The sequence below is a fragment of the Clupea harengus genome, chromosome 8 (assembly GCF_900700415.2).
Source record: "Clupea harengus chromosome 8, Ch_v2.0.2, whole genome shotgun sequence".
NCBI classification, from domain to species: domain Eukaryota; kingdom Metazoa; phylum Chordata; class Actinopteri; order Clupeiformes; family Clupeidae; genus Clupea; species Clupea harengus.
The window spans coordinates 5331099-5355717 of NC_045159.1; the positions used below are offsets into that span (position 1 = coordinate 5331099).

A 24619-nucleotide genomic window follows, 5' to 3' on the forward strand; every position below is an offset into this window, starting at 1 on the left:
CGTGTTTCAACCGAACCAGGAGAAAAAATGCCTCTTCGCTCAATTGGTTACCTACAACCAATCAGAACAACGTAGTATGTGACCAGGGGCAGCTGATACATTACACTTTTACCGGATCCCGTAGGAAGGAAGGCAAAAACATCTTTTCGATTGACAAATGCCTTAATCGCGTTTCTCTGTTCCTCTTTCAAAATGAATGCACTGTCAATGTCTAAATGGACTCGAATCTATACATTTCAGCTCTCCAGCGGCAGCCATGTTTGTTGAAAACGAATTCAACTCGTGTGTTGGTGACGTGGTTGGTTACGTTACTGTTGATCATCTGTCCATCATCGTATAAAGCCCGCCTTAACAATTTGATTGGTACGGCCGATATCGAGCCGCAGATAATTTCTCCTCAATGGAGTAATACCAGACCGAACTTCCCAACCAAAAAAATTGTGGGCGGGGCTAAGTTCGGTCTGGTATCCAGGCTACTGTGCTCAGTCAATTCTCCCTGAATAAACAATGATGATCATGATGATGATGAACTATGGTTTAGTGTAATAGAGCATAGTAGAGAGAAATTAAGTATATCTCTATTTAAGCATGCTGGTAAGCATACCTTTGAAAGTCAAAGAGCAGTAAGAGCTAAACATACCGCATGTTTGACTTTCAAAGGTATGCTTACTAGTGATATCATTTAAATGAGCATGCTTAAGTTGAAGAAGGGACCGGAGAGTTGAAGTCAGGTTTCTGTAGTTTATTTCGGCGTGGAGACCCCTCTCAGCTGGTGCTCAGAGAAAGGCCTACCTGATAGCATAATATGTACGCATTTATACAATTCAGTCAGGTAGAATACAATAGGGGAGGGGATGACCACACCCTTTAGGTGAGAAGGGGGAGACAGTGGGGTGAGGGGTTCACCTATGGGGGGAGGGGGTGATACCAGGGTGTGCCACACACACACACGCGCACACACACACACGCATACACACACACACACGCGCATACACACACACACACACACACACACACACACACACGGTATGCCGGTCAGAGCACACATAACAGGAGATTTCCTCACCCTCAATAAATAAAGGGGCGACAGTGGTACAGGAGGTAGAGAAGTCGTTTAGTAATCAGAAGGTTGTTAGTTCAATTCCCTGTCGAAGCGTCCTTGAGCAAGACACTGAACCCCTAATTGCTCCTGATGTGCAGTGTGCCATCAGTGTAAATGTGTATACATCCTTGTAAGTCGCTTTGGATAAAACCGTCGACTAAATGTTAATGTAACTGTTAACACAAATTCAGGAAAAGCACGAAAACTAGACTTGTGTAGCCCTTGTGGCAGACAGTAATTAATGCCTTAAAAAGATTCTGGTTAGTAACTTATTTTGTCTACATACATGTATATTCTCTACACACACACGCTGGTCTCATCTCTACATGCAACATCAATGTATTACAACATAATATGGGATATTAATAGTAAGCAGTACACACACACACACTCACTCACTCACAAGTGTAACAAGTGTATATTCTCTACACGGTATGCTGGTCTCACTCACTCACACACCTCACGCACGCACGCACGCACGCACGCACGCAAACGAAGAAATAAACAATAACGACTACGGGAGTTGCATTAGTAGTTTGCTATGTTACTGGCGGATTCCGAAGACCTCTGGGATGCAGACAGGAATAGAAAGATGAGGCATGATGACACAAAGCTGCCAATAAAAGTGAGTCGACATAGTAGCACTCATCAGGAGCTTCACATGATGTGTGTTCCTCTTATCCTTCTCAGGGTTACAGGAACAGTCATCCATTTCAGCATTATAAATGTGTGCATGTTTAATTTCTGGTTTGATTTATTGTGTCAAGTTTTCAGCACAGTGTGTTTAATCTGGTCTTTTTTCACATTTCAGCTACATTTGTTATTTTTTACACTGTGATTATATATGTCTATGTGTGTGTTTGTGAGTGTGTACATATTCTATTACTATTCTATACGGTTATTTACTAGATTCTAAATTATTTATTTATGTATAGCATATAATGGTCATGACAAATCAGTCCAGTGTAGGAGCTCTACTGGTGCATCAGCAGATGTTTAAAGTGGAAATGAATGAAGGGCCTCTGTCTAAACTACTTGTGACCATTCTCATGTCTCTGCTGTTCATCTGCATCAACTGCATCATGTTTCACACCCTCATGAGTAAGCCTGTGTTTAGAGAGCTGCCTCGCTACATCCTCTTTGCCCACATGCTCTGCAATGACACGGTTCATCTGCTGGTGGTCTCAATGCTCTATATTTTATCTCTAAATTTGCAGATGATTCCTAAAGCTGTTTGTTCACTGATTGTTATCGTGTCGGCAGGCACGGCTCGTATTTCTGCTTTAAGCCTGGGTGTGATGTCACTCGAGCGCTACGTGGCTATTTGTTTCCCTTTACGCCACAGCGAGATGGCGACACAGAAAGGGACGGGCGTTGCGATTGCCATAATCTGGTTCCTAGGTTGCCTAAGTCCTGTGATAGATAATATGTATGCACTGATAGTGAACCCAGTGTCTTTTAAAGATCCCATGTTCTGTACTCGAGAGAGGTTTATTCTGTCACCATGGCAAAGAGATGTGTTTCAAGGACTTAATGGTTTCTTCTTTGTGCTTGTAACAGTCATTATCCTTTTCACCTATGTCAGCGTTATAGTCGCAGCTAAATCTGCCTCGGCGGATAAAGATTCTGCTAAGAAAGCTTGGAGAACAGTCCTGCTCCACCTTGGCCAGTTAGTACTTTGTCTGAACAGTCTGTTGTATGGAACCATCGAGAGAGCCTTGGCTATGACCAGCAGCAGTCGTCTGTTCATGGACCTGCGCTACCTGAACTTTCTCTTTGTTCTCATTCTGCCTCGGTGCCTGAGCCCCCTGATCTACGGCCTGAGAGACGATGCTGTTCGGCCCTTATTCCTCTACTATGTCAGGTGTGGAGCCCAAAAGGTCAAACCCTCTGTAAGCGCACACTAGGAGAGTCTGTGCAGCTTTGGGCGCAGCAGGAGTTATGACTGAGCCAAGTGGACACGAAGGAATTATGGAAACTTTGGAATATGAGGAATATTTGTATCGAATGAAACATGGTCATTGGTCATTTCATCTGCGTACATTTGTGCTTGCTTGAGTAGTATGCTTGTGTCTGTGCACTTAACTATGCTTCAACAAAATATTGACATAAAGCCTATACTCGTGATGCAACAGAATTAAAAACTCTATTCACATGACACTACTGCTGTGGTTTCACAAGCATTAGGTGAGTGAACATACCTGATAATTGTATAACTACTCAACTCAATAAAAGTCTTCCCACATTATTCTAATTAAAAAAAACCCATCTGATCTCATTTCATTTCACAGTCCTTGAGCTCTTTGCATCACACAGCCGATTTCCCAATCCAAAAGAAGGGGTGCCCAGGGCATCTGGCACTGTGTCTTCTCCCCTTCCCTCAGGCCTGAAGATGGGAAGATCATCTCCAAGGCACCCCAACCAAATGTGTTGCACAAATAATACTTCATAATAATATTTATTTGAATACTTTAGGGAACAAATGTTAGTCATTAACGCATAACTAATTAGTGTCTGTATTAGTGGCCAATAAGGTCTGCATTAAGCACCATTCATCATTTATTAGGGTAGTATCACCAATTCCTTATTCTCATTGAACAGTCATTTATTCTTGGTACATCCTTAATAACCAACTAATTGATCGTAACCTAAGGTTACTGATATACAGCAAGGATCAGAATAGAAGTTTTATAGCCTTTTAATATCCTGTCTGAATATGTCACTTACGTATAGTGGCAGAATAGTTGGGAATGGGTATTCCTACCTGCAAACTTTACTTTACCAACAAACAAACTATACCAACAAGTCCATCTTATAGTCTCACAATACAGAAACACTTATTAGGGAATGATTGAGGCTTATGACTTTGGATAAGGCCTCCGTCTCGTGGAAACACAAGATGCTTTCTTTGGAGGAGTGTGGTAGGGTACTTTGGATGCAAGTTGTATGTTTTGAGAAATTGTCTTTTTTTTCGAAATACAATTTTCAAACTCACACAAGGATTTCATCTTTTTTACATTGAGATTAGAAAAATGATTAGCCTTCACTTTAGAACAAGGAAGTTTTAAGGATGAATGTATTTGTAGTTGTAGGGGGACATTTTCTTCATTTCAGTCTGATCTTGAAAGTTATCCTTCACTTTAGAACAGAGAACTTATGTTGGATCGGTAATGATATAGTCTGTAGGTGTCACTCATTGCCCTTGAGCAAGTTTCCACTGTAGGTTTCCACTGTTTCCACAACAGGGGCCCTGCCTCCCAGTCACCACGAGCAGCCTGGGGGGGTACAATAATCCCTACTGCCCCTCAGTCACCACGAGCAGCCTGGGGGGGTGAGTACAATAACCCCTAACGCCCCTCAGTCACCACGAGCAGCCTGGGGGGGGTACAATAACCCCTTACTGCCCCCCAGTCACCACGAGCAGCCTGGGGGGGGGGGGGGGGGTGTACAATAACCCTTACTGCCTCCCAGTCACCACGAGCAGCCTGGGGGGTACAATAACCCTTACTGCCTCCCAGTCACCACGAGCTGCCTGGGGGAGTACAATAACCTTTACTTGGATAGAGCAATACAACACTGTTTATCAGTTGGGATACCTATTCTACAATTATTCTGTTCCTATGAGTAACATATTCAAACAGTGTACTAGGAGGCTACAAACTTTCTATTTTCATTCTTATATTACTGTATATCAGTAAGCTTTGGTTTAGACCAATTTGTGGGTTATTAAGGATGTAACAAGAATAAATGACATATTCAATTAATGCAGACTTTATTAGGCACATATAACGTCACATATACTAAGTTATGTATTCATGGTTAACATATGTTCCAGGAACCAAATTATTTGTAAACCTTTAAGAAAAGTAAAACATCCTTAAACATTACAAAGATAGATGAACCAGATATTTCTAACACTTTCATGGTTAATAATTAGTTTGTAACCAAGCGTTTTGGTGTGGACATAAAACATTTGGAGAACGGTACAAAAATAGTGTGGATAGGGGGGCACTGTGGCGCAAGCTTTTTGGAACATGCTGAATTGGCGACGAGGCCCGTCGTGAGAGAGATCACTCTGAATGGCTACTCAGTGAAGCCCGTCGGTGAGAGAGATCACTCTGAATGGCTACTCAGTGAAGCCCGTCGGTGAGAGAAATCACGCTGATTGGCTGCTCAGTGAAGCCTGTCGGCAGTGGCGGTTGTACATGGAATTACGCCCCGGGGCGAAACCCCCTCTGAGTGCCGGAAAATATATGGTCTAACCAGCTAGCTATCGACCTGTTCATTATTAAGAATATACTAGTACTCTGTATGCTGTTATATTCTGTTAGTTGTGGCTAGTGGGACTTCGCTAACACTTTAGCCTAGTGTCAGATGAATTAACATGTTCATACCCTATGGTCAAATCAGCTAGCTAACGCTAGCTAGTAAACAATTCTGTTGGTGCTCAACATTAGCTGGTTGCCTTAATAGGAATTTAGGTTAAGTTACACTTGACTGAAAACACATTTTTACCTTGTCCACTTGAGCATCCTTCAATAGTTATCTTGATAATGTAATAGACTACTCTGTTAAAGATGTTTAATTTCCCTCGGGATAAATAAAGTATCTATCTATCTATCTATCCTCTGCTAACTACGTACTACCTTCACCAGTTGGATAAGTTGAAGCAGTCAGTGGTCTCCTTCCACCAATTCACCTTGCCCTTGGTGACCACATAATCGTTCTGTATTACCTATTTGTATTAGCCATTTCACACAATTCAGAAAAACGAAAACGTGCAGGAATTACGTATAGGCCTGTAATTATAATGTTATGAATGTGCGTTATTTGGAAGAAAGTAGAGGTGTGACTGCTATACAGTGGATCCCCCGTTCCCCCCCTTGTCCGTTCCATTTGGGAGACCCAGAGGTGAACTGTCCCCCGCGCCCCCTCTCCTTCCCCCTTCTCCCTTCTCACTCAGGATCTGTCTACGGCACCTTCTTAGCGAGCAGAGGCGCCTGCAGCTGCAGGGGGCGCCAATTCCACACACAGTGATATGATAGATAATAGAAAACCGCTTCGCGGCCCAGATTTTTTTTTTAAGTGCTCTTGCCGCCCCCCACGTCTTATGAAAAAGTGCCGCCCCGGGGGCTGCCCGGGTCGCCCGTGCCTAAAACCGCCCCTGCCTGTCGGTGAGAGAGATCACTCTGATTGGCTACCCATTGGCTGCTCAGTGACATTTTTTTATCTTTATCTTCCGCTCTTGACAGCGGTCACTGTAGTAGGCCGATCAATTGGCACCCATTTAGTGCGGCTTCTACTTATTAGGACCGATCCATTTGCACCCATTTAGTGCGGTTTCTACTTATTAGGCCGATCCATTGGCACCCATTTAGTGCGGTTTCTACTTATTAGGCCGATCCATTGGCACCCATTTAGTGCGGTTTCTACATATTTACCACCTGCGCCACTTACTTTAGTTTTCCACAAACAAGACCAGGGGCTGACAACGCCAGTGCCATTTGCAAACTCTTATAGACATATTCTTGGTTAGAAGCAGATATATTATGAAATAATATGCAGAATGTTGGCCGTTGTGTGTAGTCCGTGTGCTAGTTGGCCGTTGTGTGTAGTCCGTGTGCTAGTTGGCCGTTGTGTAGTCCGTGTGCTAGTTGGCCGTTGTGTAGTCCGTGTGCTAGTTGGCCGTTGTGTGTAGTCCGTGTGCTAGTTGGCCGTTGTGTGTAGTCCGTGTGCTAGTTGGCCGTTGTGTGTAGTCCGTGTGCTAGTTGGCCGTTGTGTGTAGTCCGTGTGCTAGTTGGCCGTTGTGTGTAGTCCGTGTGCTAGTTGGCCGTTGTGTGTAGTCCGTGTGCTAGTTGGCCGTTGTGTGCAGTCCGTGTGCTAGTTGGCCGGTGTGTGTAGTCCATGTGCTAGTTTGCCGTTGGATGTAGTCTTTGCGGTGTGTGCAAGTGCAACTTTTTGGCCCAGATGACGTGAGGTGATGCAATAGTCGTCACTCATCACCACTAGTTCATTGATTTTCATGAACAGACGGCTGCTGCTGGTCATAGCCAAGGCTCTCTCGATGGTTCCATACAACAGACTGTTCCGACATTTACACCAACAGGGACTGTAATGACATTGAGCCTCATTCTCTAACGCAGTTAAGAAGAATTTAAGAAGGAATTTCTTCTGAACTCCACATGATGTTTTAGGGACAAATTTGGCATTCATGACATTTTTCTCATCTGGGATTCGTTCTGAACTTAGACCAGAATTTCAGAACGCTAAATAGCAGTCGTAAATCGCCCAAAGTTTTCTTAAATGCAATTCCTCAAAAAAACACCAGATGCCCCACGGGGCCGCAACGTGTTAGATGGGTTAAGGGCTGAATTTGTGAGAAATCGTTGGTGATTGCGTTCACATCAACTCTACAGACATCCTCGGATTAAAATAATTATAATAATAATAAATACGAGAATATTTGTATCATTAACAATTACGTTTCACATTTATAGTCATGATTCTACGAGTTTCTACGCGTGGATAAATAAATAAGCACTAAACTCAATCGCGTGGATATAGCCATAGTGGAATAGAATGGACACATCTACATTTTGCAACAGTACCTTTACCTCTGCACCGGTGAAGTTAGGTCTGCGTTTACTCGACCGGTGCTCGCTTTCCGCTTTGACATGACTGTCGCTTTCGAGTTGCTTTTGCGTGGATTCTGACGATTCTGACTGCACACGTCACTACGGTTGCGTGCCCTTATAAGGAGATGGCGGGGTGTGTATGTATGCAAAACCACGTGCATTCAATTTAAGAATCCTCATTCGGGGGAGCACAGCTGAGAACACTTTGGCTGCGTAAGAACCCATTTTCAGGCGTTCATGAAACAGGCGGAGATCTTTTCTAACGTTAGTCTTTCGAAGTTGGGAAGAAGATATTAAAGAAGACACTTAAAACGTTCGAGAATGAGGCCCATTGTTACTAAACAAGGGAAAAGGCATCATGGTAACTGTAGCTACTTCAAGCACATATAATTATCAATATAAGAAAAGCATTAACAAAATAAATAATTTTCTTAAAGGGCCTTACAAACACATCACACAAATAAATATGTCTACATGTCAGGTCTACATGTACAGAATGCCTCATCATTAAACTACAAAACCACATAGCATTCTGGTAAATGTAGTGTCAACGTTAAAAAAAAAACACAGAACAGCACAGTATCATTAAATTATATACATATAACCCATATTTTCCAGGTTCTTACACTAGTAAAAGGGGCCATCCTTCAACAGGCCAAACTATGGGCCGTTCACACTGCATAGTAAATGTCCCCATTCCTAAATGGCACAGACCAGATACGTCAGGTCAGTCTAACGGTGCAAACCCATGACAGCGACGCAATACGCTTCCATCACTTTGAGTTGGCGTGTTATAGCGCGTGGAAATATCATTTTCAAACCGTCAGAGACGACACCAAACAATCTGATTGGCCGCTGCCGGGAAAAATCGTTCCTCATTTGCATAGGATTCAACATTTTCCAACTTTTATCGGTCCCGTTGCCTAAAATGGGGGTCTACGTCACAATGGATTGCCTCCCGTTGAAATGCATGGGATTAGAATATCGCGTTGCTCGTAACGGTGTCATGGGTTTGCACCGTAAGCGTAACAAACGTGTGTGGAATCATGTGGCACTACTGTGCAAATCCCTGCAGGATATGCTTGGGCTAAGATCAGGGATCTTATCATTTTGGTGCGGCATAACTTGATAAATTTGTGATGGGACTTAAAGATGACTTCAGAAGCACTTTGGTTGATATCACTGCTGTTTGCACCTTTAGTGTCATGTATGTTTATGCCCTCATGGGTTACCATGGTTACCACAGTGTCAACAAAACTTTGGTGTGGTGGTTGTTTCAAAGGTCAGTTTTTGGACTTTGGATATAAACCAAGTACGAGTCACTTAATTTGGTAGGTATACCAAGTGTGGATGGGTGGCTGGATAGTGTCGATCTCAAATGTTTAGGACCTACACGCATAACCTCAGTTTTATCAGTGTTAAGGAGCAGGACATTGTTACTCATCCATCTTTCAGGCAAGTGTCTGTTTTAGGTAGTTGCATAATTTCTTCAAGTTTCATGGAGGTATAGTTGGGTGTCATCAGCATAGCAATGGATGTTAATGCCATACTTCCTTATTACAGCACCTAAGGGTAGCATGCACAAGGAGAAGAGCAGAAGTTCAAGCACTGAGCCTTGGGGAACTCCATAACTTACTTTTGTATGACTGGATGACTCATTGTGGACAAGGATGGTCAAAAAGGCCAGGATAGGGCACAGCCTTTGATACCAACATGGTGTTCAAGTCTCTGTAGTAAAGTATGATGAGCTATAATATCGAAAGCAGAAGAACCGGCAATGGAATGCATCCATGATCAGATGCAATGAGTAGATAATTTAGAACTGTCAGGGAACCGGAGTCTGGAAGCGAACCCGGGTCGCTGGATTGAGGGCCCAGACGCAGAGAATAATGTCAAAACTTAGTTTTATTTTCTCCCCGTCAAACGGAGTTTCAAAAATGCGAAACGGTGTCTTGAAACAGCAATAATTCAAACACAAGAGGTTGATCCCAAAAGCACAGAAGAACTCCAAAAAGGAAATAATCCCAACGAAATCGTAGAATCCAAAACAGGGTGATAATCCAAACAAAGAAGTTATTCCAACGCACAGAAGAACAGTCAATAGGGCAAATGGCTTAACTAATGAAGCTATCAAAAGTATAGCTCTTGCTCACCCAGGCGAAGAAACAAAAAACAGCTTTCTAGAGACCACTGCTTAGAGAAGCTGCGAACGGCGGCCGAGAACCGCGTTAACAAATACTAATGTTACTTAGACAGTAACGAGGAACACTTGATAGTGTCTAGGATCTAGTTTGTCTAAACGCGATGACGTGTCTAGCAAGCTACTAGGTATATATACCCTGGTCAATGAGGCTAATTGAATTGCATGATAGTAATAAATACAAAACAGGTGTGACACCGAAGGAAAACAAAGGCAAACATTACAATGGGTCTGAAATAATGTCTTTAGGCCACCAGAGGTCACCAATGACCCAAGTGGCGCATACAGAAGTCCCAAGTCATGACAAGAACTTTGACTAAGGCTGATTCAGTGCTGTGATGGGCTCTAAAGCCAGATTCAAGGTCTTATTGGATGTTGGTTTCTAAGTTAAAAGAAAGTGAGTTGCTTTGCTATTACTTTTTGAAGTATTTTTGACCGTAAAAGGAGATTGGATATAGGCCTGTATTTAAAAATCTATTTTATCTATTAAAAATGGGAATGGTTTGTGAGTGTGCTGTGGATCTTGATTTATGGCTTTACCGTAACCCACTTCTTTTTCCTGCTGTGTAGTTATTTTCCGAAGGTTTGAGCTAGCTACTGCAACCGCATGTACTACCTGAGTTTCACTAGCTAATGTTAGCAAGCTAATGTGGTTTATATTCTGACAGTGCGATTCAAGTTAATATACCCTCGTCTCCAGACTTGATTTGTTACAAGTATTATGACTGCTAAAGGAGGCTGATGTAAAGTAGCTGAACATATTGCACGCCGGGCATCAGACAGAGACAGGACAAAAGGGAGAAGCCATGACACACCCAGGAAATGTAGCAAACCAGTGTTAGCTGGCTGTCTAACTCGGTGGGTAATGACAGAGAAGATAGGGATTCAAGAGAAACTCAGATATAGATCACAGGGTAAATGTAATGCCACAAGCAATTGTAGTGAGAGCTGGCACTAAAATAGTTAAGTTCAGAAGCAACAGCTGCAGTGGCGTAACGTAGTTACGACGGGCCCAGGTGCAGGCTATTATGACGGTCCCTAGTCAGTGGCGTAAGGCCCCCTTTTTTCATGTTTTTTCAGAACAGAACACTCTCCTGTCCGTCCTTGACCAAGACGGACGGTTCACTTGGTCCCTGGGCGCTGAAAAGCTGCCCACTGCTCAGTGGCGGCGCCAGACATTTTTTTCTGCATGTGCTATGAGGGAGCTAGGCGTTTTAGTGAGGGTGCTATGAAATGAGGATGATAGCCTATGTGTCACATGGTTCTCTACTACAACAACTTTACATGTTTGCTCTCTGAAGCGTTTTGGGGGTCCATGAAAAGCGCAAAACCGATTGTATTATTATTATCATTATCTAGGCTTCTTCCGACAGACGCGCACATCTGCGACGTTCACTGTCAAAAGGCATACAGCATGTTATTGAGTCCGCAATCCCAAATACCTAATTTACTTTAAAACACTTGTGGTAGTGAGGATTAAAGTTGGGCGACAGGTGACCACTACCATGTCAGATAGAGTGAAATTAATCTTGGAATAGCAGATAGAAATAACTAAAACAGTCAAATAGTCAGAAATGCGTTAAAAAGGTATATATTATTTCAGTTCACAATCATCAATAATCACATAGAACCTTAAGTATACATAGCACATAGACAGACTGCTTTTCTTAGGCTAAAGAGTATCTGAATTTTTTAAGGCTGCTACAAAAAAATCCAAAAAAGAGGAAAAAGGCAAAAAGTTAAAATCTTCGGCAAAAAAGGGCATCTTAGTTGCTAATCAACCGAAACGAGTCTTCAGCGACACAGGGCAATCAATGTATGCAACAAATCAGACAGCTTTCATTAATGTTACACAGCTAACAATACCTTAGTTGCATTGTACTCCAACCACGCAAACTGTCCCAAACAGCTTTTACAAAAACTCCTTTGTTGGACTCCAAACATGCAAGGTGGATATTTCTGGAGTTTTGGTCTTCTCGGACCATCCTGAGCGTTCATGCTAATGTCACTGATGCTGCTAGCACCATGGTTAGCACCCTCAGTAGTGGTGGAGGGTTGACCTCCTTGACCACAACGTTCCTCTCCTTAAAAATCCACACCAGATACCCCTGGCATTTCTTCTTCTTCTACGTCACTCTTCTTTCTTAATCGTTCTTCCAAACATGGACATTTAGGTAGCAAAACCCGATGCATTGTTGATATTCACTTGAAACTACCACGCACTGGCTTTACTTGCTTTCTCCTTCAACCGTCCGGTAACGTCAACATTCAAGCGTGCGACGTGAAAGTTGGGTCAAAGGTTATGACAGAATGATTTCTCTGTGTCTAAAGCAATCTGTTCATTTCAATCTGTTATTATTTTCTTTAGTGAGTTAAATATTATAATATTATTATCACACAATAAATAACGCAGAATGAAATTAAATAACAATAATAAATAAACCATTATTTTCTTGGGGGTGCTATGGCTAATCCAGGGGGAGCTAGAGCACCCCCTAGCCCCCCCCTGGCGCCGCCCCTGCCACTGCTCCTGGGGGGTCCTGGAGGAAGGACAGTTCGGGACGGGAAAAAGCAACCTCAGGCCTGCGTGTGCTTGTGTGTCCTGTGTCACCTCTATATCCACGTGTGTGTTGCAGTGTGTCGCTTGTGCAATAAAAAACTGACGTAAGTCAGCCTTGTTTGTTTGTTACAATCTCTAAGAATGTAGTTTAGAAACCCTATCAGCTCTAGGATTGAAGTTTACAATGACTACCATCTCTAAGAGTGTAGTTTAGAACCACTACAAGCTCTAACAATGTGGCTTAGTAACATTACAATCTCTAAGAATGTGGTTAATAACCACTACCAGCGCTAAGAATGTGGTTAATAACCACTACCAGCTCTAAGAATCTAGTTTAGAACCACAACCAGTTCTCAGAAAAGATTCCGAAGACCTCTGGGATGCAGACAGGAATAGAAAGATGAGGCATGATGACACAAAGCTGCTTATAAAAGTGAGTGGACATAGTAGCACTCATCAGGAGCTTTACATGATGTGTGTTCCTCTTATCCTTCTCAGGGTTGCAGGAACCGTCATCCATTTCAGCATTATAAATGGAAGCAGTTTTGACCTCTTGTGTGAAATATTCACCACAGTTTCAGAGTGTTTAATCTGGTCGCTTTTGGCATTTCATCTTAAGCCACATTTGTTATTTTTAATGATGTGATTTGTTCTACTGTTGTATCAAAAATTATGCATAATATATCACTGTATAACATAGTTTCTTCTCCTGTATAGGGACTACTCTTTAAGGTATGAGAATTTGAGCAGAGAGGAGGAAAGCATAATTGAATAATTGATAAGAAATATATTCGACCTCTCTCACTCTCTCTCTCTCAACAAATGTTGTTTTACTTGAATGTCACCAAAATGTTATCACACATGTCTATCTGAGATATATTCTGTTTAACTACTTGCCATAAATGCTAAGTACTATGTACAGTATGTATAGCATATGATGGCCATGATCAATCAGTCTAGTGAAGGTGTTCCACTGGTGCACCAGCAGATGTTTAAAGTGGAAATGAATGAAGGGCCTCTGTCTAAACTTGTTGTGGCCATTCTCATGTCTCTGCTGTTCATCTGCATCAACTGCATCATGTTTCACACCCTCATGAGTAAGCCTGTGTTTAGAGAGCTGCCTCGCTACATCCTCTTTGCCCACATGCTCTGCAATGACAGTGTACAGTTAATGGTCTCCTTACTGCTCTATGTTTTATCTATGAATGTGCAACTGATTCCTAAGGCTCTCTGTGCACTAATTATACTTGTGACAGTGACAACATTTCGCAATGCTGCTTTGAACCTGGCTGTGATGTCACTTGAGCGCTATGTAGCTATTTGTTTTCCACTGAGGCACAGTGAGATGGTGACTCAAAAAACAATAGGTGTTTCTATTGCTCTCATCTGGATCTTTAGTTCAATAAATCTTTCGATAGATATTATTTATGCACTGATAGTGAACCCAGTGTCTTTTAAAGATCCCATGTTCTGTACTCGACAGATGTTTATTTTGTCACCATGGCAGAGAGATATGTTTGATGGCTTCAATTTGTTTTCCTTTGTGACTGTAACAGCCATCTTAATTTTCACCTACATTAATGTTATGGTTGTAGCTCGATCTGCCTCAGCAGACAAAGAATCTGCCAGGAAGGCTCATAAGACCATACTGCTCCACCTTGTTCAGTTAGTACTCTGTGTGAACACATTCATTTATGGAACCATCGAGAGAGCCTTGGCTATGACCAGCAGCAGTCGTCTGTTCATGGACCTGCGCTACCTGAACTTTCTCTTTGTTCTCATTCTGCCTCGGTGCCTGAGCCCCCTGATCTACGGCCTGAGAGACGATGCTGTTCGGCCCTTATTCCTCTACTATGTCAGGTGTGGAGCCCAAAAGGTCAAACCCTCTGTAACCGCACACTGATGTGCATATGGCATTCTGATTGCATACAGCTATTTTGGTTTGTTAGAAGGAAAACTTCATATTTAAGCTTTCATATACGGACAATGTTTCATATACATCAATAACATGAATTAGACAGATTTACCTTCATTGTATTGTACTGTTCACCCTTATGAGTTTGTGTGGGGGTTTGGGTCTTGCACTTTTATTTGATCTACTTTCTTTTTGTGAATAAACATCCTCCAGTTCAGTATAAAGAGAAACCCATGCTGCCCTGGTACCGATCCCAACCTGTGTTTTATTGTCCCTCAATAATAATAATAATTTCCCCCTTGCCGTCACTCAGTTGACAAATGATTATATTTTATTATTATATTATATATTATATTTATTTATTTTATCCTAAACTGTTGCATGCATATTTTTCAGTTTAAGTACATTGAGAGCAATTAAACCCAGAAAAAATTCCTTGTATGTGGAGATGTACTTGGCCAATAAAGATGATTCTGATTCTGATAACAGGTGAATAAACCACTGAACTAGCTTCACGTTTCGTGCCATTTAATTTACAAAAATATAACGCTGAAGTTAAAAGGGGGTTAGATCATGCACACAATTAATAATTGGTTGACAGCTTAGATATTATGATGTATAATCTACAGGGTATTGTGCAATTGTTGCCATAACCTGTAGAGCTGAATTCTCTGCTGTTAAAAACGAGCAGTGTGTAAGCGGTCATCAAATGTCTTTGTGCTCATAGTGTCCCCAACAGACCTCAGTAGCCCAGAGTCCCAGTCCACAATCAGGCTCTTTGGATAATTATACGCTTACATACATTTATGTTCAGTAAGTTAAGGGCTACATTTTTAAAACCAAGAAAAAGCCTAGGAACGTAAGTGACATTATTCTGGTTTTGGTGGTGTATTTTTTTTTTTACAGGTCGCTAAACTTTTCTCCCCACTCCCGTCATTCTAGAATAGAATGAGAAGGAAATACATTGGTTCTGACATCTCTTTGATTACCGTGGTTACCCTGAAATGAGAGCTGGACAGGCGTTCGAATGTTTGACCAGCTCCGGCTCCTTGGCTCAGAGAAGCAGAGGAATCAGAGGGGGAAAGGGGAGGAGGAGGAGAAAAAAAGATGCCGTCTCATGACCAGTAAAAAGCGCTCTTTTAAATTTCTTCTACCTTCTGACACATTGACACCTCTCTCACACCCTAGCATGAATTATAAATATGGCGGGCGCTTGGAAGGAGCAGTTTTTTAATACAATATACATCATACATAGGAGGGTCTTTGTATGATATCAAGTCTCTAGCTTTAACATTGAGCTTTCCACAGGCCTTCAAAGATGCTGCGACAGAGCATAGTGTAATATTTTCTAGCAAATTCAAGTGTGGCGAACGGGACCTACGTCCGCTTAGTAGGGGTAATTAACTCTTCCCTGAAAGGCTGGAGATGAAAGGATCTGAGTTCCTAACCCCCAGGCCTACTAGTCTCAAGCCTAACCTGCCCTAAGTGAAACGAATATAATAGTTTAGGCTTTAGGATTTGTACATGTCACGGTGATGACCTAAAGGACAGAATACAAGCATAAGTGTCTGTATGTGCAACTTACCCTGTATTTCCCCTAACTACCATACTCTACTGGCAGAGGATGAGACGCCCCTACTTCAGAGAAGATCAAGAACTTCACAGTATAAGCAATTGTTAAACAGTTGAAAATGAGTGGTTATTTATTATACTAAATCAATTGAAATATTAAAACAAATACAAAGTACATGGAAATATTGCTGGTTACTCAAAATCACCCTACAGTTCACCCTTCACAGTAGTAATTCAAACATGTTACCACTAATGTTGGCCAACATACTAAACCTGAGCGCTCAGATAGGATTTATCATATTAATCTAAATAAACTTGAATTAACCCCTTTCATTCACAGTTGCAATATATTGAAAATAACTTATATAGAATTTAAACAATGTATTGTTCCTGTTTAGTCTCACCTGTATTCCAACCTGCTGATTGGCTAGTGACTACACGTATAGGAAATTAGTATTACAGATAAAGAGGAAAACAATATATGGATATCTCGAATCTGTTACACAAGCACCCCGAATACTATGATATACCCAAGCCACACCCTTAGAAGTCCATATTCTTCAAGTAGTGGTATCATATTTTAGGCCTAGAAAGTTTGAAGGAGCTAGCTTAAATACTTTTCTAGTAGGCTAATAGCAATTTGAAAATGGCTCTTCAGAAAACGCTGCTCAAAAAGCATCTTAAGTATTGACACCCCATCCCCCCTAAAAAATCCTATTGTGACAAAACTATTGGGAGTAGAGAGCTCATATTTGGGACTATTTCTATTAAGAAGTGTATAAACAACCTTGAGTCAAATCTGGGATGGTTGAGTGGGAAATTTCCCTTAAATTGTCACGTTTGGCGTGGAATGACCCTGCAGGAAGATTCATGAAGCAAAGGAGATGGATACATGCCCCTGAACTCTTATGTAACACAAAGGAAAGTTAGCCAGAGGAAGTATTGGACTCGGTGTCACAGGATGATCCAGAGGTCAGGAAAAGGGCTACTGTATTGGCAGCAGTAGTGAACCCTGCGACACCCACAGACCAGCTTATTTTGTTCTTTTCTGACTGGAGGAGACTACTTAAAGCAGTGGCATGGTATTTCAGACTGAAAAAGATGTTGATGCTGATTGTGAAAAGAGGAAAGCAGCAGCCCTCATCTCAAATCAGCACCTGCTCAAGCAGGAAAAAGGTGAGGATAAAAATTGAAGATTTCAGGACCTACCTAGGCGGACAGCCCCTCACTGTTGAAGATCTGGCAGAGGCAGAAAGGTCAGTCGTCACATACACCCAAGGACAAGCATTCAGTGCTGAAATTGCAACACTGGAGATGACCCCACTTAGAGTGCACAAGGGCAGTAAGATCTGCAGGCTTCATCCTGTCCTAGACGAGGGCATTTTGAGAGTAGGTGGCCGACTGCACAAATCTGCAATGCCTGAGGAAACCAAACACCCCTGCATCTTGCCCAAAGACTCACACATCTCAATACTGCTCTTAAGACACATCCATGAACGCTGTGGCCACAATGGCAGAAACCACATGCTATCGGAGCTCCGGAAATAGTACTGGATTGTAAAAGGCAACTCAGTTGCCAGGAAGGTGCTCTCAAAATGTGTCATGTGTCGACGTTCGAGGGGCAAGGCAAGTGAACAGAAGATGGCGGATTTGCCGTTAGAAAGAATCCTACCTGACCTCCCTCCATTTACCAATTTCGTGTTGGACTACTTTGGCCCGTTTGAAGTGAAACGAGGGAGAACTGCCATCAAAAGGTATCGAGTTCTTTTTACATGCATGTCTAGTAGAGCTATTAATTTGGAAATTGCTTTTACAATTGACACAGACTCATGCATTCATGCTTTGAGGAGATGTGTCTGCAGGAGGGGCCAGGTGAAGCACATCAGGTCTGATATTGAAACGAACCTGGTGGGTGCACACGGAGAGCTCAAGAAGGCCCTGATGTCACTGAACGAGAGGAAAATCCAAGATGCCCTGCTTCCAGATGGAATCGAATGGAGTTTCAATCCACCATCAGCATCACACCATGGCGGAGCCTGGGACAGGCTCATAAGATCTGTCCACCAGGTGCTGAACTCTACTCTCCATCAACAGTCCATCGATGATAAAGGCCTCCAAACGCTGTTTTGCGAGGTGGAGGCAATCCTGAACAATCATCCTCTCTGCACAGTGTCCTCAGACCCACATGACCTAGAGCCACTGACCCCAAATCACATCCTGCTATTGAAAGCCAAGCCAATCCTACCCCCTGGAATTTTCTTGAAGTCTATGAAATCTATGCCAGTGTCACGAATTCCCCTGATTTCTAGTTTGTTTTCATCTGGGTTGTGTTCATGTCTTATCATCATCTCCTGTCATTTCAGATCCGGCCACGCCCACATGCCCGGCAATCTCCTCATCTCGCTCACTTATTACTCTCCGCCCATCTCTGCACCTGCAGCTCATCTCCGCATTAGGTTCTGTGTATTTATACCTGTCCACTATCATTTGTTCTTCGCCAGATTGTCTTGTGTGTTTTGCCAAGCTTTCCCGCGATTGTATGTTTACCATAAACCTGATTACCCTGTGTTTAGACCTTGGACTGTATCTCGGATTCCGTATACCCTGCCTGCCCCTCATCGGATTTGTCTGCTGTATTGTCTGATCTCCCGGTTTTGACCCTGCCTGCCTGTCCATCGATTACGGATTACTCTGCCTGCTCCTTGTCGGATGGTTTGCTGAACGGACTGATCTCCTGGTTTTGACCCTGCCTGCCTGTCCCTCAGATTCGGATTACTCTGCCTGCTCCCTTGTTGTATTATTGAAACACTGGGCTGATGTCCAGGGTTTGACTCTGTTGTGGTATAACGAAGTAAAATAACGCAATACTACATTCTGTGTCTGTCGTGCTTTTGGGTTCCTATTTTGTCTTTATCTGAAAACGTTACAGCCAGACGTCGCTGGAAACAGGTCCAGTACATGGCCGATCTTTTCTGGCAAAGGTGGACTAAAGAATATCTTCTGCTGCTGCAGGATAGGCAGAAATGGACTTCACTAAAGAGGAACCTGAGTGTCAGAGACATCGTCCTGGTCGTTGACCCCACTGCTCCTTGAGGGTCCTGGCCATTAGGAAGAGTGCTGGAGACAAAACCTGATGCAAGGGGTCTGGTGCAGTCAGTGAAGCTCAAGACAAATGTAGCCTGGGCACCAGGTTAGGACTAGGCTCCATTAGTCTCTCTCTCCTTTGTGCGCTCTCTTCCCAGTGCCAATCACGTCACTAATTGGGGGGTGGAGTGGGCATCTGGTAGGCCACCTAAATGCCGTAGAGGTAGGCGTGTACATATATATATATATAGACACCTGGGGTCCTTATGCCGGTATGTTATCACTCTGCTGTTGGCACTGGTGTGAGGAAGCAATTATGTGGGTGCTGTCTCGAACTACGAAGGTATGTCAAAGCGGTTTTCCTTGATTCTGATTCACTGCGGGTTAGCATGCTAAGAAATGTTTGTTTCAATAGTGTGTATGGGGAAGCAGACGCTGATTGAACTGCGGTGTACCAGTGTTTTGCGCGATCATTTCCATGGATAAGGTACGATAATGTAACGGCAAGCATAACCGTTGTTGTACACTGTTTTTAACTGACAGATTGTAATATGATGTGTATTTGTTATCACCCAGCACCCGCTGGGTATTGTGGCTGTCGTGGGGTACCTGCGATAAACGTAGCGTTCCTTGCATCCGGTAACGTGAGTGGCAGGTACGTCTCTGAGTTATGCTCTGCCGTAGTGGTGTAGCTCATTTGCCCGGAGGAATGTGCATAGATGCTATTTCCCTGGTCGCTTTATAGCGATTTAATAGTAGGCCTGCCTTTTATATTGACCACTTTGTCATGTGGCATCTTTATCCTGTTTGTTGTGATGAATAAATCTAGATCATGAATTGTATTGCCAATGGAATGTGATCAACCGGTATTAATTGTCTGTTTATGTTTTTAGACTGTTTAACTGCAACCAGCATTTGGAGTGTTGCTGTTGCTGTTCTCTACACGTATGATTGTGGTGGTGATTATTGTTTAACTAGATTTTGGTTTGTTTTTCCTCTAGCCTGTTGATTGTAACGAGTATTGTAGTGAGAGTGCAGTTATTGTACATCACAGGCTAGAGTGGTTTCTTTATTCCTTTGTTTTGTCCCCCCTCCCTCTCGTGTAGCCAGCCTCGGTGGTGGTGGAGCCAGGGTAGCATACAGGGCCCTTTTGAGAAGGCAATCTCCCTAGTTCCCCCTCTTGCACTTAATGTGTAGCTTAGACGTGTGACAGGAAGTTGCTGTGAAGCATGAAGTCTTAAGTCCTTAAATTAAGTTTATCAGAGTGACATTTAGTTGCAGTGTGTCTATAGACAGTGATCACGTGTGATTGGGACCCTAACCCTTCTAGTTGTGGTTCTCATTGTCTTCTCTGGCTCCTGTGCCGTTAGCTTGGCGATTCCCTTGTTATTTATTTTACTGTCGACCAACCAAACCAGCACTTTAATACCATGTATTAATAAAAAAGACTATTTTTATACTTTTCCAAGAACCTGTGTCTGTACGGATTATTGAGACAGAGTTCCCCTTGCTCTGGCCTTAGCACAGACAAATTGAGATCAAGGGGTGGCGTAGTCAGCTGTACACTAGGGGGCGCTACACAAAGACTTGAGAAAGATGGTCGTATTTGGACCTAAAAGTTAGTTGTTTGACTTTTTTTTGCTTAGATTTGTTTTAAGTTACAGAGAAATAGGCACAGTACAATGTAAAAACCCCATTATTGTAACTGAAAAATACGTCTGATAGGATTTGCGAGGTGTTTGAGCCACCTATATAATGTTAGCATGCTACTACTCACAAGGTTAACAGCTTGCTAGCGGCACGATTGGTTTGTTGACCTGTCAATCTCACTATAACGTCTCCGTTATCAACACAACCCCATGCGCCAGACTCCTCCTCTGTCATCCGTTGGATCAACGCATTCCAACGCAAACGTGTGAGTGGGCGCAGAGAGAACAGGCATGTAAACATCACAGGGCGGGCCTAGGCCAGTGGCTGGGGTAGTCGCGGTGCCTGGATGGCCTGGTTTACTGGGACTGTGGCCCCCTGGGACAGGGAAACCTGGAACACTGGACATACCTGACACCCTGGAAACAGGGACGCCTGGGGCACTCGGGACAGGGGCAGCTGGGGCTGCAGGGGCTGTTGCGATGTAGGCCTTCGTGGTGTTGCCATCAGCGTCACGATCAGTGATATCACCAGCAGCGGTGTCGTCGCCATCAGCGTCAACGGCTGCTACGGGACCGTGCCAGCAGAGGGTGCTGCAAGTGCTGGGTCGGCAGCGGGTGCTGCGTGAGCGTCCGTCATCGGCGGAGCGGGAGTCGGCGGCGGAGCAGAAGCGGAGGCAGCCGCCCTCCACGAAGCAAGAGTGGGGGGCAGGGGCAGCGGCTGCGGCGACAGGAGCAGCAACTGCGGGAGGAGAACAGCGGCAGAAGGAGCAGGAGCAGCGGCTGCCGGGGGGGGGGGGGGGGCAGCAGCAGGGGCAGGGGCCCAGCGAGGTGCAGGTACTGGGGTAAACTTACGAACCGACAGGGGACACAGGACAGACTGAACTTAAATAGCATAGGGGAAACAGATAATTGGAGGGGAACAAACAAGAGGCAGGAGAAACTAATCAGGCTAATAAACAGGGTAATTAACAAGACTAATAATTGGGAACAGGTGAGGAATGGAGACACAGGTAAACAGAACAGGAACACAAGGCAAGGGTAAACACTGGAGCATATGGCAGGAACAAGGAAGCACAAAGGACTAGACAGAGGAAGTAAACAATGGCATACAGGAAGTGACGTGAGAGCACGGAAGGGATACAAAGTAAAAGCACAGAAACAAAGACAAGGCACAATCCTGACAATAATGGACATGAATAAATTGATGACAATCAGCAAGGTAAGACCTAAATCAGGACAGGGCACAGCCTTTGATGCCAACATGATGCGTGATGGTTACGCCCAATATCTACAAATTCATGTTTATTGTTTATTGTCATGTTTATCATTTGATTTTAGTTCTGTTGCTGATGATTTACTTTCCTGTGTTAGGAAAATGTATTTAGCAGTTTCTAGTATTTCATTTGTAATGGTTTTGTAGCAAGCTTTTGTTTGTACCCCGCTGTTACCTATGCAGGTGGTATGGTCCACCAGGGGCTGGGAATCCAAACTCGGTAAAAGAGGTGAAGTTGTCATTCTAAGTTCGGCCACTGTGGTGAGCAGACATTATTGTTTGACATTATTGTTTGATGTCAGGCCTCAGCAGTGTGAGCTATTGCTACAGCTACTTTTGCATGATTATTCATAGCCATTCAGTTTGCCTTTACCCTTTTGCCTTGCACCTTATATTCTAGACGGGTGGTTCTCTAGACTTTGCCTGAAGACAATAAAACTTTTTTTTTTTTTTTTAAACGGTCCTCTTCACCATCACCATCTGCATGCCTTTTACAAAGTACAAAGACGTCTGCTGAGGTCTGATGGGGACCTGCTGACTGCTAACAAGCTGCTCATTTTTAACAGCAGAGAATTCACCTCTACAGGCTATGGCAACAATTGCACAATACCCTGAAGATTATGCTTTATAATATGTAACCTGCCAACCCATTTAGAATTTTCTGCATGCACTTACCCCTTTAGTATTCAGCCTTATTTTTGAAATATTTAGAATGTTTTGTCCCAAAATGAATCGCAAGAAACATGGAGCCAGTTCAGCGGTTTATTCACCTGGTTTGAGTGACAATAAGACAGGTTGGAATCTGTAGCAAGGCAGCATGGGCTCGTCTTGAATTAAAGCAGATAACAAAGTGCATACTTGGTCAAACCTCCACAGTTTGCCATGACATATGTCCTATTTGCCAAACTTTTGTTGGGTTTTAAAATAGTTCCTACAAATAGCATGCTAAAACACACAAAAATCGAGCTAGTGTATATATATATACTGTATATACAGATATGATTTGTATGCAAAATATTTAGCATTTGATGGTCATTTATGTTTATTAAGGATCCCCATTAGTCTACACCGATGTGGAGACTATTCTTCCTGGGTTGTTGAATAATGTGTAAATAGAATCAGTAGCTTTTACCTGTTGTGCAGTCACATTATGATCACATTACACATAGAAACTTGAGTGGATAGAGATTAGGTCCTCAAATCTCTTTTCCTTCCATTAAAATGATATTGACAAAGACCTATGTCATCAGAGGGAAATGTGCAGTACAATGAAAGAATAACTGTTTAATTTATGTTGTTAATGTTTGACACAAAATATATGAAATTCTAAATATGAAGTTTTCATTCTAACAAACCAAAATAGCTGTATGCAATCAGAATGCCATATGCACATCAGTGTGCGGTTACAGAGGGTTTGACCTTTTGGGCTCCACACCTGACATAGTAGAGGAATAAGGGCCGAACAGCATCGTCTCTCAGGCCGTAGATCAGGGGGCTCAGGCACCGAGGCAGAATGAGAACAAAGAGAAAGTTCAGGTAGCGCAGGTCCATGAACAGACGACTGCTGCTGGTCATAGCCAAGGCTCTCTCGATGGTTCCATAAATAAATGTGTTCACACAGAGTACTAACTGAACAAGGTGGAGCAGTATGGTCTTATGAGCCTTCCTGGCAGATTTTTTTTCTGCTGAGGCAGATCGAGCTGCAACCATAACATTAATGTAGGTGAAAATTAAGATGGCTGTTACAGTCACAAAGAAAAAAAAATTGAAGCCCTGAAACATATCTCTCTGCCATGGTGACAAAATAAACCTCTCTCGAGTACAGAATATGGAATCTTTAAAAGACCCTGGGTCCATTATTAGTGCATAAAGAATATCTATCGAAAGATTTATTGAACCAAAGATCCAGATGAGAGCAATAAAAACACCTGTTGTTTTTTGGGTCACCATCTCATTGTGCCTTAGTGGAAAACAAACAGCCACATAGCGCTCAAGTGACATCACAGCCAGGTTCAAAGCAGCATTGCGAAATGTTGTCACTGCCACGAGTACAATTAGTGCACAGAGAGCCTTAGGAACCAGTTGTACATTCATAGACAAAACATAGAGCAGTAAGGAGAGAATTAACTGCACACTGTCATTGCAGAGCATGTGGGCAAAGAGGATGTAGCGAGGCAGCTCTCTAAACACAGGCTTACTCATGAGGGTGTGAAACATGATGCAGTTGATGCAGATGAACAGCAGAGACATGAGAATGGCCACAACAAGTTTAGACAGAGGCCCTTCATTAATTTCCACCCTAAATATCTGCTGGTGCACCAGTGGAACACCTTCACTGGACTGATTGATCATGGCCATCATATTCTATACATACTGTACATAGTACTTAGCATTTATGGCAAGTAGTTAAACAGAATATATCTCAGATAGACATGTGTGATAACATTTTGGTGACATACAAGTAAAACAACATTTGTTGAGAGAGAGAGAGAGAGAGGTCTATTTAAATTACAATATATTTCAATTATTCAATTATGCTTCCCTCCTCTCTGCTCAAATTCTTATACCTTAAAGAGTAGTCCCTATACAGGAGAAGAAACTATCTTAAACAGTGATACATTATGCATAC

The 24619-nt window shown here is 42.9% G+C and overlaps 3 protein-coding genes across 3 annotated transcripts; 2 read left to right on the forward strand and 1 right to left on the reverse strand.

The window, feature by feature from the left end:
• The first annotated feature begins 2049 nt into the window (after positions 1-2049).
• Positions 2050-3009, forward strand: LOC105909778 (odorant receptor 131-2-like). The gene has a single exon (XM_012838441.2). The coding sequence runs from the start codon at positions 2050-2052 to the stop codon at positions 3007-3009; it is 960 nt and encodes a 319-aa protein (XP_012693895.2).
• Positions 3010-13434: 10425 nt separating this feature from the next.
• LOC116221398 (odorant receptor 131-2-like) lies at positions 13435-14410 on the forward strand. Its single transcript, XM_031571293.1, has one exon. The coding sequence runs from the start codon at positions 13435-13437 to the stop codon at positions 14398-14400; it is 966 nt and encodes a 321-aa protein (XP_031427153.1). The 3' UTR covers positions 14401-14410.
• An 8971-nt stretch (positions 14411-23381) lies between these two features.
• On the reverse strand, positions 23382-24351 carry LOC105909777 (odorant receptor 131-2-like). The gene has a single exon (XM_012838440.3). The coding sequence runs from the start codon at positions 24349-24351 to the stop codon at positions 23383-23385; it is 969 nt and encodes a 322-aa protein (XP_012693894.2). The 3' UTR covers position 23382.
• Between the last annotated feature and the right edge of the window lie 268 nt (positions 24352-24619).

What these genes read in the sequence shown, in the direction of transcription:
- LOC105909778 (XM_012838441.2), top strand. Translation starts at nt 2,050, where the DNA reads ATGACAAATCAGTCCAGTGTAGGAGCTCTACTGGTGCATCAGCAGATG.
- LOC116221398 (XM_031571293.1), top strand. Translation starts at nt 13,435, where the DNA reads ATGGCCATGATCAATCAGTCTAGTGAAGGTGTTCCACTGGTGCACCAG.
- LOC105909777 (XM_012838440.3), bottom strand. Translation starts at nt 24,351, where the DNA reads ATGATGGCCATGATCAATCAGTCCAGTGAAGGTGTTCCACTGGTGCAC.